Here is a 19,507-nt window from a genome sequence, read left to right on the forward strand (position 1 = left end):
TTCTAGGTTAGGGTGGCGGCATCTCAAGAACACGAGTTGCCACCTCTCTGCAACGTGCCGGGCGGGTCTCTGGTCCCACCGGCACATCCCAGCCCAGGCCCCGGGGGCTAAGGGCTGGGCCGCCAGCACCGCTCCGAGGTGTGCTGGACGTAGGGCCGACACGCAGCAGCCTGGTATGGCATCCCTGGGGGGCAACACGAGGCTGTTGCCCGCCAAGGTCAAAGTCCAAGTGTGGGGGGAACCTTGAGCCAGAGGAAATAGGATCATGGCCAGAGCCAAATATTCCTCCATCTGAGAAAGCCCTTTGGCTGCCGTTGCGTGTTGGCCCGGGGTAGTTCTCCAGGTGGCCAGCCCCTGCGCCTGTTGGCCCCCAGGGGTCAAGCAGCTGGATGTCGAGCTGGAGCCAAGGGCCAGGATGGGTTCTCTAGTTCTGACCCTCCTTCCCCCCTTGTTCACAGACTGCAGGAGGAGACCTTGTCGATAACGCCCCGCCTCTTTGAATGCTCCAATCAGACCGGCACGTTCATTGCCACAGAGATCACCGATTTTATCCAGGATGACCTGGAGGATGACGACATCTTCCTGCTGGACACCTGGGACCAGGTAGGGTGGGGCTGGGACAGGGCCTGAGACAGGGCCAGGGGTCTTACAAGGTAATGTGGGGAGCCTTCAGCCCCACTGTCTCCCCCAGGGAGTCTGTATTATGGTCCCCCTAGCACAGACAAGGGAGCCAAAAGACGTTTCTCCCCCACAACCATGCAGCAAGTCGCTGGCAAGCCAGGGTTAGAATTGAGAATCTACCAACCCCTCACGTCTTCCTCCGGGCGCATTGGCCGCCCAGAGCGAGAATTCCTGGCTGCTGGCCCCCTGCTTTCAGCCCCAGGTCCGTCCGTCCTCTCCTGGAAAAGACCAAGCGCCAGGGAACGCAGCCCACCACCGGCCCAGGAACGGGCTAGTTGGGGCTTTCCCATGTTAGCGGATGGCGAGGGGGCGGTGTGGGAAGCCGCTGGCCTGGGGCCGCCTGGCACTGTCACGGAGGGGCTGTTTCTCGCGCAGGTGTTCTTCTGGATTGGGGAGCACGCAAACGAGACGGAGAAGGCAGCGGCTGCCGTGATGGCGCAGGAGTACCTGAGAACTCACCCCAGTGGGCGCGACCCCGACACGCCCATCATCGTGGTGAAACAAGGCTACGAGCCCCCGACTTTCACGGGCTGGTTCCTGGCCTGGGACCCCCTGAAGTGGAGCGTGAGTGGCTGTGCAGGGCTTCCCCGTTTCCCTTGCCACTGGCAGGAGACGTGGGCACAGGCAGGGAACCGTGGGGCATAAAGGCTACAACATCCTTCAGATTTAACAACCTGGGCATCCAGAGACTAACTGGGTAGCCCTGATGCCCTCTTAATCCACAGGCCGGTGGGAGGGTCCCACACAACTAGCCTCTGCCCAGGGAGATCTTGGGCAGACCAGTCTGGGGCCTCTAGCAAGGCCCCAGTGAAGGGGGCGGGTGTGTGGCAGAAGTTCTGGGGCGCAGACACCCATTTCCCAGGAACCAGCTGGCTGGCCCCACAAAAGGCTCCGTCTCCCATTGCCAACTACCCAAGACAGCCAGTCCCTGGTGCCAGTCGCTTAACGACCCCCAGCACAATCCCCGACCTCCAGCCTAAGGACTGGTGCCACTGACTCCCAGACACTTCCCCCCATGTTTGCAGCAAACGTCGCTACCCAACTGGTCCCCGGGGGGGGGGGGGGCATGCCCCTTTGGCTGGGCTCCTGCATCTTTCCCTGCGTCCCGACGATCTCCCCAGATCCCCGTCTGGTGAGATATACTCAGAACTGCTGGGGAGGGGAAGGCCCAGGGCTGTGGCAGGGGGAGAGATTTGCAGCAACCAGACCGGTTCTGTCCCAGCGCCTGCCCAGCTTGACTTCAGTAACCCAGACCGCCGTTCCAAAGCCAGCCAGCTCTGCTCTCCCCACATGCCTGCCTCTGGTCCCTCCCGGCTCAGATCTGGCTTCTCTCCTGCAGGACAGGAAATCCTACGAGGAGCTGAAAGCCGAGCTGGGAGAGGACAGCAAGTTCAGCCAGCTGACGACCGTGAGTATCTTGGGGAAAGGCAGCCTGACTGCAGGACAGTGCGAGGAAATGGCCATTGGTGCTGAGCTGCCCGCGATGCTGCGCACACCCGCTGGTCGTGGCTATTGAGGGATGCAAAAGCTCCCAGGCTTCCCCCTCCCACACCAGCCAGGACCCGGCTCAGTCAGGAATCGGAGTGGTTTCTGGTTTGCCCACACCTGGCAGCACAGCTGGCCCCAGGCTGAGACAGTGGCACAGCTGTGGCATACCCCACCCCACCCAGCTTGCAGTCAGATTTAGGCACGAGCCCAGGCAGAAATCTTCCCCCTGCGGCGGGGTGCGGGGTTCCAGGGCCTGAGATGTGCAGGTCAGACTAGAGGTCAGAGTCCCTGGGAGGACAAAGGGTCAGGACGGCAGCAATGAGATGCGGTGGGTACTTTGGCAAAGGCTGGCACAGAGCACAGGGCGGGGGCTTCGTGGAGCAGTCCGGCGATGGCTCCATGTGACTCTCCGACCCCCTCTCCAGGAAATCACAAGCCAAGAGATTTTCACTGCCAACACCACCTTGAACTCGGCAACCATCCAGACCTTCCCCCTAGAGTTGCTGGTGAACAAGTCCTTGGATGAGCTGCCCACAGGAGTGGACCCTAGCAGGAAAGAGGTGAGAAAGGGTGTGTGTGTGTGTGTGAAATCAGGGCATGGCCCACTGCAAAAGCTGCAGCTGTCCCTGCCCTGTAGTGCAGGTGGGCTTTTAGGGTCCGATCCTGCCCCAGTGACAGAAGAATTTCCTTGGGCCCCGGGGGAACAAAGAGCAGCTCCTTAGCCAGCCAGCTAAGCACAGATCTGAGCCCCGTGGTTAGTGGAGATACACTGGGGAGTAAGGAGTTTAATACCCAGCGTGCGAGTTCAAGGGTGATGATGTTCCAGGGGCCCAGGGGTCACCCCCCAGCTCCTAGTTTGGTCTGGAGGAGGGAGGGTGCTTAGCTAAGGGGCTGTGTTAATTATTTGGGGTCAGTCTTGCTCGAGGGTGAGCGGCTCAATGGGGTTAATTTTGTTGTGTGCATTGTCACATCAAGGATAGCTGGCCTGCTAAACCCAGGGTTGTCAGTTCAATCCTTGATGGGGCCATTTAGTGATCTGGGGCAAAAGTTGGGGACTGGTCCTGCTTTGAGCAGGGGGTTGGACTAGATGACCTCCTGAGGTCCCTTCCAACCCTGATATTCTATGATAAACATTGTCCAAGCACCTAGAGCCACGGTGTAAGAAATGGGCCTCCAGGGCCCGCACCGTGTCCACCGCGGTACCAGCCCCGCGTAGAGCAGTTTGGAGATGCAGAGGGTGGGCTGCCGCAGGGGATTTAGTTCCTCTGCAGAGAGGGGGCGTTTTGTCCTCTGCTGGTTGCAGAGGAGCACGAGCTGGCCCAGCAGAATTACCCAAGTGTGACGCATCCTCAGGGAGCATCCTCAGCGGGAGTTTTAACAGAAGGAAACGATCCGCCTTGTGCCACCGGCTCCGAGCCAGCCTCCTGCAGGCTTCCCCCGGCACAGGGAGGTTCAGTTGCAACGCCTGCTGAAAGGCAGCCCGCAGAGCCGTGAGCGGAGTGGAGGAGGGAGCGTGAGCAGTTCTGAATGCCCACAGCAGGGGCAGTATCCTGAAAGTAGCGACTCGGGCCCGGGCCCCATGCTTTCTCCAGCGCTGAGCTGCTGCAGTCATTGGAGTGTCTGGGAGCTGGGACGTGCAGGGTAGGAGTGCCAGGAGCAAGCAGCTGTGCTCCGTTTTGAGACACCAGCGTACAGGGCTAGGGCTAGGGCCTTCTGTCGAAATGGGAAGGGAGTAACTCCAGCTGATGGCCTCGTGTTCCAGGCCCCGGGGAGACTTGCAAAGGTCTAGGATAATCAGCTGCTTCACTGGTGGCCCAGGTCATCCTCCAATGGCTCATGCCTCCCTCAGCTCTTGCCATCCGCATGTCAGGTCCGGAGCCCTCTGCTGGCGGCTGGATACCAGCCTGGAGAGTGATGGTAGCCCAGGGCATTACCTCAAAACCCCAGGTCTGACTTCCATCTCAATTCCTGCTACCCAGCAAAGCCAGAGGGCTGGGAGGTTGTAGCTCATCAGGATGGCCCTGTCCTCAGGGCTGCAGTTGTCACCACCACCACCACCTCATCCGAGCCCCTCTGCCTCCCTCAGGAGCACCTGTCCAGTGATGATTTCGAGGTGGTCTTCAGCATGCCCCGGAACGCCTTTGCTGCACTGCCCGTGTGGAAGCAACAGAAGCTCAAGAAGGAAAAAGGCCTCTTCTAAGCAGAGCTGCAGCGAGATTTGGCCTGAGATGTATTTGGTTTAGTATTAAGAAAGTAAAATTAAAGCTAATTCAGAGAACGGGGCTGTGCACTTGACCCTGCTTAGGTGACTGCTAACCATTCCTCCCCATTGTGATTTTTTGGGCAGGGAAAACACTGATCTCCCACTAGGCTAAAATCTTCACTTTCCAAGCTACCCGACTGGTTGGGTTGGTTTGACAGCTATAATTTGTATGCTGGGATCTTGCCTTAAATGGTGTGGCTGTGGGAAGGACTGGTGAGTGGTGACCAGGCTCTCAAGTAGCACGGCTTCTTCACCCTGGCTTATTTTGTCTGTTCTCCAACCTCCAGCCAGGATTGTGCCGAGGCCGCACACAAGGGACAAACAACAGAGGTGGGAATCAGAAACCTCTGACCTGTAATTTCAGCACCACCACTGACCTGCTGTACAGCCGTGGGGATGTCACAGCACATCTCTGCCTCAGTTTTCCCATCTGTAAGGCGGGGATACTTACATTCCTTAGTCAGTGGTTTGAGGTTCCAAGTAATGTGTTGCTCTGTGGTATTAGAATGATCTTCAGTCTTTCTAGATGTCAGATCTTTGCAAAGCAAACTGTTTACATTTTCACATGTACTGGTACCTCACTCCTAAAGATAAAGTATACAGTCCACTACTGCAGCCTCCACTAGCTGTTAAGCCTTCATGAAAAGTATTATGCAAATATTTGTGGTGCTGAAGGTAAAGGTTCCAGCCACGGCAGGGAGTGACATTTTAAAAATCCATATGCCATACACTTTACTGAAGCACAGTGCAAACTTTAATGACCGTGACCATGTTTGTCGTATTTGTATTACCATGGCACCTGCAGGCCCCGATCAGGCCCCCATTGTGCTAGGGGCTGTACAAACACATAGAAAATCTGCCCCAGTCTAAGGCAGGATACACTTTGTGGGAGAAAAAGGTGACAGGTAGGTCAGTCTCTACATTAGCTCTAACTGATGTAACATCTTCCAGGGCAGTGGTTCTCAACCAGGGCTACGCGTCCTTCTGGGGAATATGCAGAAGTCTCTCGGGTACATCAGCTTAAATAGGTATTTGACTAGTTTTACAACAGGCTACATAAAAAACACTAGCAAAGTCAGTACAAACTAAAATTTAATCCAGACAGAACAAGCAAGTAACCAAATTGTCAGTAATAGTGTGGCTGTGACACTTTTGTATTTTTATGTCTGATTTTGTAAGTAGTTTTTAAGTGAGGTGAAATTTGGGGATACACAAGACAAATCAGACTCCTGAAAGGGGGACAGTCATCTAGAAAAGTTGAGAGCCACTGGCCTAGGGATGCAGGACCTATTTGCTACAGCAGATGTTGCCAACTGTATCACACTTGGCATGTTTTTTTATTAATACAATTCCCTCCCACTCAGTACTGAGATGTGACAATAAAGTTTCCCTTGTGACTTCATTTTGGATTTAAACTCTGATCTCCAAGGCGAAAAGCAAATCCCTTAGCCAGAAAGCCTCACTTGTTAGTGCAGTGGGAGAAGGGAACGTGGGCTTGTGAGGGGAGTAAGTACTGGAATAGCAGGGATTCTTATTAACCACGGACAGAGCTTGGAGCTGCACAGACTAGACGCTCTTGTCCAAAGCGGCTTACAACTGAAATAAATGCACATCTCAACTCACAGACAAGAGAAGAGCCTACATATGCTCCGCTCTGTGCAGCAGCCAGCAATAGCAGAGCTGCTTTCACTAGCACTTAAGGTCACTAAAAAAAAAATGCATAAAATAAAAAGTTACTGAGCATAAAAGTGGCCAGAGTGGGTCAGACCAAAAGTCCATCCAGCCCAGTGTCCTGTCTGCCGACAGTGGCCAGTGCCGGGTGCCCCAGAGGGAATGAACAGAACAGTCAATCATCAAGTGATCCATCCCCTGTCACCCATTTACAGCTTCTGGCAAACAGAGGCTAGGGACACCATCCCTGCCCATCTTGGCTATTAGCCATTGGTAGACCTATCCTCCATGAACTTATCTCGTTTTTTTTTTTTTTTTAACCCTTTTATAGTCTTGGCCTTCACAACATCCTCTGGCAAGGAGTTCCACAGGCTGACAGTGCGCTGTGTGAAAAAATACTTCCTTTTGTTTGTTTGAAACCTGCTGCCTATTAATTTCATTGGGTGACCCCTAGTTCTTGTGTTATGAGGAGTAAATAACACGTCCTTATTTACTTTCTCCACACCAGTCATGATTTTATAGACCTCTACCATATCCCCCCCATGTCGTCTCTTTTCCAAGCTGAAAAGTCCCAATTTTATTAAATTTCTCCTCCTACAGCAGCCATTCCATACCCCTAATCATTTTTGTTGCCCTTTTCTGAACCTTTTCCAATTCCAATATATCTTTTTTGACATGTGGTGACCACATCTGCACGTATTCAAGAGGGGGCGTACCATGGATTTATATAGAGGCAACATGATATTTTCTGTCTTATTATCTATCCCTTTTGCCATTCCCAACATTCTGTTTGCTTTTTTGACTGCTGCTGCACATTGAGTAGATGTTTTCAGAGAACTGTCCACAATGACTCCAAGATCTCTCTCGAGTGGTAACAGCTAATTTAGACCCCATCATTTGATACGTATAGTTGGGATTATGTTTTCCACTGTTCATTACTTGGCATTTATTATCAACATTGAATTTCATCTGCCATTTTGCTGCCCAGTCACCCATTTTTGAAGATCCCTTTGTAGCTCTTCGCAATCTGCCTGGGACTTAACTATCTTGAGTAGTTTTATATCAATGGAACAGAGCCGCACTCTTCTACAGAGCGAACTAGTTTCTTCTTCACTAAAGGTACAGTACAGGCCCCCAATGTAAGCAGAGTGGAGTCAAGTGCTCAACTATCCACATCTATCTGAGTCTACAGAAAACTCCATCTTTGTGGAAATAAGATTCAAACCCATCAGAGGGTTAATAAAGAGGTTTTAATTTCACAAAAATCTATCTACACATCATTAAAAAGGAAAAAACAAGAGCAAAACCGTAAAGAATACCGAGGAACAGATCTGCTAAAACACAGAGAAAGTGCTGCTCCACATCAACTTTGTAAAGAATCAAAAGTCACTCAATGCAGAATCTAACACGTGGCATCCATCCTGGCTGCTCTCAAACACACACCTGGAACCCCCCACCCCCCCTAGTTTTTCAAGAATAATTATGTAGTCAGGAGGCACGTAAGATCTCCGGTGGGATGGGGAATACTGACAGCAGAGTGCAAAGGATACATAACCCCTTTTTATTCTCTCTCTTTGGCAGTTGATTACAATCTTAGATTAGATCAGTTAAAAAGTGACCCAGTTAGTTCTTTCTAGCCACACACAACTCCCCCCCGCCCCAAACCAAAGAATTCTTCACGGGCATCTAAAACCTTTTGTGAATTTAAATAAGAAGTTAACACTGGATAATCAACTGCTTCTCCCATTGGTTGCAGTACAAACAGCATCTGCTAATCTTTCCAGTACATCAGATACAGCACACACAGAAAAGGAAGTAGAGGACACTCCAAATCAGGCCATTTACACCATGATGCAGACAGGGCTGGGGAGGCAATCAGCCAAGGTTAGATACATCAGAACGCTCTCCTCCCAATTATTAAATCCTCGTATTATAGACTGAAGCTTTAATTAGGAAGCTAGTACCTGCATTTTGTTGTTGTTCTTTTGCACATCCCCGTACAACAGTCCTCTATGTGGACTCAGTCACACACAGCAATATCTGGGACAAAAATTCCAGTTCATTTACATAAACATTTATACATTTATCATAAAAAGTAGCCAAATACAGTGAAGGAGTAACTCAAGAACAAGTTAGAGCAGACATCCGATGATGGGGTGGAAGAAAGAATGACATTGGTTTTCTCTTTTGTTTTTTATATGCTGAAGCACACTCAGACCAAACTAAACTGGCTCTCAGGTTCTTTTAAAACTGACAGCTCTGTATATTTCAGGAAATGTCAGAGTGTTTTATAACATGCACTCTCTAGAAACCCTTTCTAATTAATAGGATACATAATTCAGACCAACAGCACTCCACTATCTCCCAGAAAGACCACCTCTCATTAGCAGGTCTCACCACTATTAACATGGCCATTTTAATAAAGGCATTAAGGGTTTGTAGGATATTTAAATGATTTCCTTTCCAAGATATCTGATGCTAAAATCCCTTACATGTGCTGGCTTTTATTTGGTTTGTGTCTGTCCTACATATAATCCAATATGGTTGTAAAGGTTGCACAGAGCTAAGCTCTACTGAATTTCAAAATTATTGCAAAAATACAAGTAGTATTGAATGTGAAAGTTAATTAGGTATAACAGAACGCTGGGAACACATACTCCCCCCGATTCTGAATGAACTAGCCATGCTGTGCAAAACCCCCAAAGCATATATTTATACATACACCCCTTGACAAGGTACAGATTTCCTTCCTCACTGCCACCCTGGAGCTGAGAGAAAGAATCCATCTTTAGACAGGGGATGTGGATGTGTACAGTGTTGGACTGACAACCAGCTCTGTTCAGGAAAAGGTTCACAGGGTCACTCAAGCTGCCATATGCCAAAAAAGTGAAAGACACATATGTTCACTAGTTGTTACTAGCTATGCTAAGTGAGAACCTGGTTTTCACTAGAGGGACCATGAAATCTGGTTTCAAGCATCAGCTCTCTCAACTCTGGATCTGCATCAAAGCTGGTTTTATACATTAATTAGGGTAATAACTAAAACTGTGCAATCTTGGCTTTTATTATAAATGAACTGATTTGGAGTGCTGTGCCTCAACATTATAATTTGCTCCCCACCAAGCAATCAGCAGTGCTAACTCACTGCTGTGAGAAGTACATTTGTTATTTAAAGCGCCACGTGTGCTGCTTTCAGCATGTAGGGAAAAGGATGATGCTGGTTAAGATGAGGAAGGCAGCTTTGCTTTTATGATGGAAGAAATCTTTGCCACATTTTCATAGGTATGTGCCCTTTTCAGTAAAAAAAATTCCTACATTAACTCCCCCCCCCCCCACACACACATTCCACTAACATATTCACTGTTGACAATACAAAATCAGAATGATTTATAATAAATTAACATGTCATATACTACTGGTGCTGCACCTTATGAGGTAAAAGCTTTGTCCTGTTTGTGACAGAAGTTTAATGCTTAGGCCATTTACTATGAGATCAACACAGCCAATAAGATATTATCCAAGCTGTAACAAAACTCATTTAGATTCGCTTGGTACACAGACCAGAAGATCAGCCTTAACTCGACAAGATCTGTGGAGGAATTATTTTGCCTGCTGTCCTCTACAGCAATGGTTTGTCTACTTAGCTCTGGATGGATTATTCCTGAGAAACTTCTAATGGTAGTTTAAATACAAATATCTTTGCACTCTCTGTAACCAATTATTCAAATCACAAAATCCAAATTAGGGGCAGAAGAGTAACTGCTCCAACGATTAGCAACAATTTCTTTGCAATAAAAGTAAATACCAATTAAGGAAATATTTGCCCATATTAAATAAAAGACCATTCGAAGGTTCAAATAAAAATTAAATCACTGGATATTTTTGCCAAAGTCAGCTATAAAATGAGCGTCACGTTACCAGGTACAATTAGGATAATAAAATGTAACAGTTCTGCCCTGTAATATCTTATGTTAACACTCAAAACGGGTTTTCAAAAGCTTCTGAACTGATTTAGTTTATTCCAGCTGAGCAGCCCATATTCCTAAAAAAACAACAGGCTGCTAGAATAAAAACATCTATGTCTCTGTGTGATTCCTGGGCTTTGTAGGGACAATGTGAAATTATGGATCGGTCTAACCGCTAAAAGAATTTTTCAGACTTTCCACTTGAGGATGACAGAGACAAACATTTGTGCCTGCAGACCCTGAAGAGTTAATGCTAGAATGCTCTTTTTCCAATGTGTGAGGCAAAAAGAAGAGCTGTTAGTTCACTTCCTTTTACTGTTCAGCACTGGCGCTGCTTCCCTTGAAGAGAATCTGCCAATAGGCCAAAGCTTACCTTCCACCCCACTAGCTGCTTCTGTCAGAGTCAAAACAAGGCAGCCCAACGTGATGTAAAGTCAGTGAGAAATAGACATACTGACAGAAAGATGTAAACTGCAATATGCAATGACACTATGAAGAAGATGCAGTTAGAAAGGATAAACTTTTTAAATGAAAGAAATATAATCTCATTTCTAAACAAAGACAAAAATGACCTCTACAAGATGACACAGTGGGGGTAGGGTATGCAATAAATTCCACAGCACCAGTAGTTTGTTTCCTGGAACGGCATGTAAATGGCAGAGCATTTACAACCTCATGAATGTCAAAACGCGTCAACTTGAATGATGTCAGCACACCTGTTAGCAGGACAGACTGGCAAAAGCGTACTTGGTGATCTAGGGTTCCAGTGAATATTACTGACACGATACATGCCAGGTTGCAGGCTGTATTGCTTTAATTGCTCGAAGGGAAAAGTAGAATGCCACGTGATATGTAAATCTTCCCCATTCACATATCACAGTTAATGGACTTTAAAGTCAAGCCTCTTTTTGCACTATTGTTTCATCAGTTTATGAGCAGCTGTGGTCTTGTGGCTTGATGTAACTCTTTAAGGCTCCATGCTGACAAAAATATTTCTGGAACAATAAAAATCTCACCACAGGAGGAGTGCTTTGAGATGTCAAAGGTTTACAAGTATGGTTCAGGCCCAAGGTTTACATGCGTGGTTCTGCAAGTGAAGCATCTCATATGCCTTACTTTTTGTCTCGTTTTGGCCCTGAGCTGTTTGCTACTCCTGCGTGTCTTGCGCAAGTTCAGAATTCTCCATGCTCAGGAGAAACAAGGGATTTGCTCTTCACAGAGGCTGACGAACAGACCGCCCCACTTCCATGCTAAGCGGCTGCGTATTCTTTTCTGTTTCTAGTAACTCATCGAAGATTTCCCTAGAAAACATGAGAAGGGAGATTATGAAATCAGTGAGCGCAGAGCTGCTGCACAAGATGAAGACAGTCCTATGGGAAGGGAGAATGACACACAGGAAATGAGTGGTTTAATTTAAGCCTTGGAAATTTCAGAATTATAGATCCTACTAGTTAAGCCTAAAGAATTATACTTTGTCACCAAAGGCCTCTAAGCAGGGTTCCTGAAATTCTGAAGTCATTCAGAACCAGTTGGAAGCTGCAGTAAGATTTTGCAACAAATTATAGCAAATCTAAGAGCGTGTTAAGCCTTGCAGGGAAGAGGGCAGCAAAAATAGAATAAATTAATGCTAGTAAAAGAGCTGGGGGGAATATGGGAATTTACAAATATATGACTATATCTCAGAGGAAAACATACACTAAGGGCTAATACTTAGCTGAGATACTGAACATCCTTTTTAAACATGCCTTTAATACTTAGCTATCATCTCATTATGACAATTAGAACCACAGAATCATAGGGTTAGAAGGGACTGCAAGGTATGTCTAAACCACTATATATTAGCGAGGGATAATTCTGTGCTACTGAACTTTCAGGGGATGCTTTAGTGCTAGTCAAAATCACATGCAGCAGTAAATCAAAATTAAGACACACTGGCAAATATTAGATTTGACAACTCCACCGAAGAGGATGGTAGGGAGAGAAGCACAGAACTTCATGACTGGGAAATGATTACTACTGGCCCAAACTGTTGAGATTCTCTTACTTGTGCATGTAAAAGAAGATATAGCCACTTCGGTCTCTATCACACTGAACAGAGGCCTCTAGAATTCTAGACACTTCTAGGTCATTGTAGGTGAACCAGGACTGTTTCTTGATATCATAGACATCACTAATATAATGGCCTAAAAAAATAAAGAGAGAAACCATATTTATTTTCATGCTATAGTTCAAAACAAATCAGTAAGTTGTTTCTAGATACCCTGTTGCAGTTAGCTGACATTTAAATACTGAAATGCCATCATGTTGTACAAACCACTTATAGACTAAATGGGTATTTTTGACTAATTAATGTTAACTATGAAAACAGATCTTAACGCTATTCTGCAACTTCAAACAATATTACAACCATTTTCAATTACATTTATTTAATCTCCACATGAACAGAGAGACGGAGATACCAAAGTTATCATATTCCCTACCTGAAGAGGATGTGCTTCCAATATGGCTGACAATGCTGACGAGACGATAGGAATGCGGGAGCTCTCCTATCTGGAAAATACAATCCAATCATTTGCTTTTAAATATGCTCTTAATTCCACTTAGCTCAGAACAAAAGGCCTTACAGCACGTTAGAACATGGTTTTGGGTACTCTGTACACAAAGTTCAGCTGTTTGAGAAATGTGATCAAGGAACATAAGAACTGCCACACTGCATCAGGCCAGGAGGAAAAAGTGTCCCTTTAAAACTGGAAAATGCCATGAGATTTTGTTTGTTTTTGTTTCCCCATTCACCAATCTGCCAATGGAACAGCAACAAAGCAGTCATTGTTTTGATTCCAAACCAGTAAGATGATACAAGCTCTCCATTTTGCTTTGCACTGCCATTTGTCTAGACAAGCTATTTCCTGAATGACCACTTTCCATTGATATCAATAAGTCCACAGAGAGAAGTTAAAAGAAAAATCAAAGAGAACTATATTGATTTCCGCAGTATTAAAACAAACCATTTGATAAATGAGGTAAATCAATAGGGAAAGACTGGATTGGTGGCCTAGAGATTCTCTCTTCCCCTGCTCTTGGAGTGTTAAGGAGAAAATGTCCCTCTCCTCTTATTTGGGATGAAGCTCTTTTCATCAACTCAGCCGTGACAATTAAGAACAGATAATGCTGACTGGCTTTAAAGAGATTTCCTGGTCCTCCTCGGTCTGATAGACTGGGGTTCAACAGCGGTGTGAAAATACAGCTCTCTGATGAAGGTTCAGCAATTGGAAGGGAAGTAAAACTTCCCTAAAGGAATTCCCAATAAAAAACATTAATCCTTTCCTTTCTAGATGCCATACAACACTCTCCTTACAAGCAAGATAGACGAGTGACCCTCAGTGGGTCAGACAGCAGGAGTTGTTGCTATATTCCACTCAGGACTCACAAGGCCTCCTCCACAACTTGCCTGATCTTTAATGGTGCAAGAGCTAGAAACCCACAGCAGTTACTAGCACTATCACAAACCACTACACTATCTGAAATGCTGTTTCTCCCTTTTTAATAATTAAGCAGCCTGTATTTTCACTTGTTTCACACAGCAGAATGCTTCCAGTAGTCAAGTTACTCTGTTTCCCTGTTCCCCTCCCCACCCATAAGATTCCTCACAGCAACCAAGGGGTCTTGGCAGCTCTTCTAACTGTAGGACACGCTCTTATAGAGGGAGATTACTGAACTATACATTGTTTCCCAATACACCTCTACCCCGATATAACATGAATTCGGATATAACGCAGTAAAGCAGCGCTCCGGTGGATCAAAGCAAGTTTGACATAACGCGGTTTCACCTATAACACGGTAAGGTTTTTTGGCTCCCAAGGACAGCGTTATATCCGGGTAGAGGTGTACTAATGGGAAGGCTGCTACTTAACAAGGTCCTCTAAGACTGAACAGATGCACTTGCTCCAAAATATCTAGTGCTGAACATGTGAAGAGGCATTAGTTCCCCATTCAGCGCTTGAAACAATGGATCGTCACCTCAGCATTCCTTTTCAGCTCTTCAGCTTCAGCTTCTGAGTACTCCATGTCGAGAACATCCTCAGTCCCAGAGTCCTCATCAGAGCCAACACTGTCCAGAAGGGAGCTGTTAAATTCTAAATGGCACAAAGACACAATGATGCCATGTCAGAATTTTTGGCATATACTGGAAAGCAGACCACAAACGTTACAGACGGTTGGGTTATATTTTTCTTCATAATGAATCTTCATAAACAAACACCAAGGAAATACTAAAGCTAAAGGCTCTCCCTTCTGAAGAAAGCAAGGGATATTGGAAAATTTACAAAAAACACCTCACATCACCTCTCTACCCACCCAAAAAAATGTGGCAACTTATGCCGTGACTCTGAATCAAGGAACGAACCCTGAACTGCAGAAAATGCAGAAGTAGCAGCAGCACACACGCCTTTCACCCTCTTTTACAGCAGGGCCACGTTACAGGGAGCAGAAACAGCAGGGCCGCATTACAGGGAGCAGAAACAGTCAATGCAAACTTTTTTGCAAATTTCATTTGTCTGCACAGCTGCGTTTTTCAAAAGCTTTGGTGGCCCATGGTCAACATCCACATTAAATGAACTGCACCCATTTTGCTTGGTGATTGGGAAGTTTCCATGGTGAGAAGCATTTCTCTATATTTCAACTAGAAATTCTATTCACAAACTACATTTATCAATTAAAACTGGCATCTAAACCTACTGCTGGCAGCATCCATCTTTTCATTGTTTATACATGGTGAGAAGGGCTGCTCCCTGCAGGAACTTCCAGAATGCTTGGCTGAGCAAAGTGCACACGGCTTTCTGTTAGAGCCGGAAGGGCTCTCCTACACAGTGTTCTAAACTTTCTGGGACTTTGCAGCTAACCAACTAAAGGTTCTTCCCAGCACTTGTTACAGAGGCACCTAAACTTTTCCCAGATAATTTAAATTTGCATAGTGAGTCCTAACTGGACTCGAGTTCTCTGCTCTTCTCCTCTCCCTGGTTTTTTAAAACTGTCATCATGCCAGTTAGGATGGAAATACTTTGCCAAAAGGAAGGTTCATGCAATTTGCCTTGTAAAGTCATCAGACGCTGAATTAGTCTAATCTCCTTAGGTGTGTTCCGAAGTTGAAACCTCTTAAGTGAAAATGCTTTATTGCCAGATCTCATGCTCTTTGTTCCGAGCTTTGTAAGATACATTGTCCCAGGGGGAAATGCAGGCTGTCCAAGTGAGTAACACATGGAGACGCAGTCACAGAGAATCCTTAGTCCCAAAACACTGATAGTGCTGGGATTACTACACTGTTATAGCATCAATACTGGACCAAGAGCACCAACACTGGATCATGTTTAAAAAAAAAAAGAAAAGAACTGCTGGCTACATGTGAGAAGGGAACAGCAGCTTCATAGTGAAAACGTATTAGCATCCCTGTTAGCAAGTACCTGCTGTCACAATTATGAATGACATGACTGCATGCTTAGAGGCATTTGACAATATTCAGGATGTCAAACAAAATTAAGTGATTGCAAATCAAGAGCATTTTAAATTCCCAGTGCGGGACCCTACCAGCCTACTAAGGGCCGGAAGTGCTGCAGGGGGAATGCACTCAACCACTGCTGGAGAAGGAACTTGCTTTGCCAAAACATCACCCCCAATATCTGATAAAAGAGTGAGGCTGTGGGCTGCAAAGAAAGCCCAAGAATGCAGGACACTGGTTAAGAGTACACGGTAGTACCTGGCTGAATCTTCACAATGTGATGTGTCACAGTTGTGAATTATACTTTTACACTGTTGTGTGTTTAATATTGTTTTATTCCTGTTAAAGAGCAGACCCGTGCCTCTTCAATAATAAGCAAGGGAGGACTATTTAAGGAGCCTGGGCAAGATTAGAAGTGAATTTTAAGTAATACTCCTGTATTTCATCATCACAACTGCCCCTCTTCTGGTGTGGGGTTTTTTGGCTTTGTTCTGCCCTACTCGTATGCTAGGCCTACAAGACTGCTAAACTGAGCCTTGGGCTGAATGTGTTACCTCAGTTTAGAATGCACAGGCACCGTACCTGCTCACTTTGGGTGCTCTCCAGGGCTACACCTTGCTGTGGATAATCTCTCTGTTCTTTTATTAGATATAAAGCATTTTATCCATTATCCTGGGCAAATCTGTTACATTTAAGTGTATTAAAATGTTAATCCAAAACTACAGAACTATGATAAGCCAGGGCTTTGGGAACTGATTCAGCCAAGAGGGTATTCTGCAGATGTGAGACTGCAGGGGTCTCTCGGCCATAGACAGCTGGCTTTTCGGGAACAAAGAGTTTCAAGATCCAAATATCTGTGTACACAATATTTTTAAAAAACTGAATTAAGGAATGACAAACTACTGCAGTTTTCATGTTAAGAATTTTCACTGGCATTTACTTCCATAACTGAATGAAATAAAACTGAACGGAACAGAGCCAACTACAGTCAAACAAAAAAAAGGCATGAAATCCCAGCTGCCTTTCAGGTGCTCAGAGTTGCAATCACACACATGGATATATTTCCCCTAAAAAGCAGCATTATGGAAGCGGTTAAATAAATTTCACCTTGGAGACTTAATTCAGTAGCTCGTTTAAGGTCATCATCTTCTTTTTGTTCTCGTGCCTCCTGATGGAAAGAAAACAAAACAAAACAAAAAAACTTAGTTCACTGAGACACTTCACTGTTTAAAATTCTTGTAGTGTGCTTTTTCTATTGAAACTGTGCGGCTTTGGTTTCTACAACAAACCTGACATAGTACATTAAAAGTTCCATGTGAAGGAATGTTTACAACCAGCAAGAATCCAATGTTCTAGTGCAACAGGACCTGGGACAAACCTTAATTAAAGCTTGTCAAAGCTACTAAAGTTTGGTATGCAGCAGAGCAAGTCCCTAGTAACACCATGAGCGCTCTCTGGATCACTGATCTGAAAAGCATCATAATGAATTTGTGAACCATTTGAAAAGTAAAACCGTCACTTACACATAAGGTTCTGGACCCTACGACAACATTTACACAATATTCTGCCCAAAGCTAACTGAGGACACAAACCTCAATCAAAAGGTGAAACAATCTGCTACAATTTATTTTAAAATTGCTAAAAAAGAGGACTTGGCCTACAGCTTAACAAAAATATATAATTCATGGAAAAATGTCTGTATTTCCCAACTCCAGAAAAGGATTTTGCAAATGTTACACATCAATGAATCTTAACAAGTTGGGATAGATAATAAAAGTGAAACCATCTTTTTTTTGTATCTCTGCCCTGTCTCCTCCCACCAACCTCAAAAGGGGTTTGAGTTGTAGCAACACTGATTCCAGCAGAAGAGACTGGATGTGGCTGCTTCCAAAGCCAGCCGGCACTACTGCATGAACAGGCTCCTTAATTCAGGGTCTGAATGCACGCCATGTCTGAATCACAGGTGGGGTGGCAGGTCCTCACTATGACTACACCAGAAGGTAACATTTAAATCCATTTTACATTATTGCCATAGGGGTTTTTCATCTCACCGTTCCAAAAGCACTAGGAATCTATGTGTTAATAGCACAGCTGAAATGAAGCAAATCCATCACTGTGCCTCACAAGGAATTACACTGGAGGGTGGGGAAATTTGCCCCCTGATATCTAGGCCAACCCCATCTCTTACAAGGAGTACCATGATATCTAATATCAACACAAAGCAGACAGGGTGCTCAGTTCAAGGACTTATAACAAATGATCTCCTTCCCTATCACAGTAAACTGTATTGAACTCTATTTGTCTATACAGGAAGGATGAAGGGTTAAGTTGACTCCAAGTTGTCTAGGTATTTCAAACGTGAAAAGAAGTAGGGTTGGCAAAATTAGATTTTTATTTTTTTCTAATGTGGATGATAAAAATAAAAATCTATATAAAATATTGTTTTTAATATTTAAAATGTTTTATTTTCACATCTGCTCAATAGTGCTGGAACAATTTGCATAGTGGGGGTGCTGAGTGCCATTGAATCAAACTGTAAACCCTGCGTATCATGGAAACCACTTCAAGCCAGGGGGCGCAGCAGCACCCCTACTTCCAACACCTATGCAGTTGCTGGAAATGAAGGGCAGGACAGGACAGGGCTGGAGTTAGGGCAGCACTGACAGCAGGGCTGCAGGGGGCTCCCTGCATAGCTGAGGGGCCCAAGACAACAGGGAACAAGGTGCGGGGGTGGCTGCAGTCCTGGCCATGGGGTGCTGCTGAACAGTTCTGCTCCCCTCAACGTTTGTGTGCATGAAGGGGAGACGAGCAGTCTGCCCAGTATTTGTGTAACACATTAGCAACCCAGGGGGGCTGTTAGAGCTCTAAATGTTTGCAGATGCCTGGTTTGCCAGTAGCACTTCTGTCCCCATTTGTGTTTGACTAGAAGGTTGAGTTAGCCTTTGCAACCCCAAGAATGGACTACATGGGGCTAGAACTGAAGACTATTCAAAAACTGCAGCAAGTGCATAACGCAGCTCTGTGTTTGCTTAGCACAGGTCAGAAGTGCAGTGTGATCTGCACTAGCTCCCACTTTGTTTCAGGGTGTAATTCCAGGTGCTAATATTAACCTAAATGGTTTGGGACCTAATTATCTCAGAAACCTGCCCTTATCCCTCATGTGATACCACAGCAGTTGAGGTCAGAAGAACAGTTTGAGCTAACCGTGTTCTGATTTAAAAAGAGAGCTCCTGGCATGGTTGCCTGAGGGGATGGTCATCTGCATTAGAACCTGCTTCTCCCTCTGTCTCTTGACAGGACACACTGCAAGGCCTTCAAGTGGGGGATGAATTAGGGAGGTGTACGGAAGTTAAAGAGTGAGGCTTGTTAAATTTCAATACATAACTAGGTGAGGAACAGCTTTGCCTTTTTTTGTATAGGTGAACCTTTTAAATATCTAGGTGTGATTTTCAAAGTTTACACTAACTGTGATTAATACAGTTAATCTCACCAACTGTACTGGCTAGTGAATTAGAATAATCTTCTGCTTTTCATACTGGTCTCTTCTAGAAGATAAATATTAGCAGTAGAGACAATATGCAATTATTGTCCAAGCCCAGGGTGAACTTTTATTTTGCCATCTGGTTTCTGAGGCTAGAAAAGATGACTTACGGAAGGGAGTATTAGCTCTTACTTGTTCTTGGAGGCTCTGAGCCAGTGCCTGCTGAAGTTCTTGTTCCTCCCGCTCTCGCTCCATATCGTACTGCTGCAGCCAGTCAACCTCCCCCTGGGAGCCTTCCGGAGTTTTGTTTTCCTTATTCTCATCAAAATCTTTAGTTATCTCAGTGAAATTGGCAGGACCTGAGGAAGCAGAGGACATTTATGCTTTTCTGGTCCCTTGTTTGTTACCAAGTCCTAAGTCCAAGTCTAAGTCCTCTTTATGCCCCTGAACTCCTTGGAGCACAGTGG

At 45.6% G+C, this 19,507-nt stretch overlaps 2 protein-coding genes across 3 annotated transcripts in view; one reads left to right on the plus strand and one right to left on the minus strand.

Annotated features, from left to right (window-relative positions):
- The window catches only part of VIL1 (villin 1), a 42,484-nt gene extending 36,650 nt beyond the window's left edge, over positions 1-5,834 (plus strand). For both annotated transcript variants that reach the window (XM_074967027.1, XM_074967026.1), the window contains exons 16-20: positions 459-603; positions 1,057-1,245; positions 2,021-2,089; positions 2,595-2,729; positions 4,256-5,834. In XM_074967027.1, coding sequence (XP_074823128.1) covers positions 459-603; positions 1,057-1,245; positions 2,021-2,089; positions 2,595-2,729; positions 4,256-4,369 — 652 coding nt within the window. In that variant the 3' untranslated portion in view covers positions 4,370-5,834. The remainder of the gene's footprint in view (positions 1-458; positions 604-1,056; positions 1,246-2,020; positions 2,090-2,594; positions 2,730-4,255) is intronic.
- A 1,492-nt stretch (positions 5,835-7,326) lies between these two features.
- The window catches only part of USP37 (ubiquitin specific peptidase 37), a 52,712-nt gene continuing 40,531 nt past the window's right edge, over positions 7,327-19,507 (minus strand). Inside the window, exons 19-24 of the mRNA XM_074967025.1 lie at positions 19,233-19,399; positions 16,667-16,727; positions 14,086-14,201; positions 12,549-12,618; positions 12,113-12,251; positions 7,327-11,369 (exon numbers count right to left, since the gene is read on the minus strand). Of these exons, the coding sequence (XP_074823126.1) occupies positions 11,282-11,369; positions 12,113-12,251; positions 12,549-12,618; positions 14,086-14,201; positions 16,667-16,727; positions 19,233-19,399 (641 nt within the window). The 3' untranslated portion in view covers positions 7,327-11,281. The remainder of the gene's footprint in view (positions 11,370-12,112; positions 12,252-12,548; positions 12,619-14,085; positions 14,202-16,666; positions 16,728-19,232; positions 19,400-19,507) is intronic.

This window comes from Natator depressus, chromosome 11 (genome assembly GCF_965152275.1).
Source record: "Natator depressus isolate rNatDep1 chromosome 11, rNatDep2.hap1, whole genome shotgun sequence".
Taxonomy (NCBI): domain Eukaryota; kingdom Metazoa; phylum Chordata; order Testudines; family Cheloniidae; genus Natator; species Natator depressus.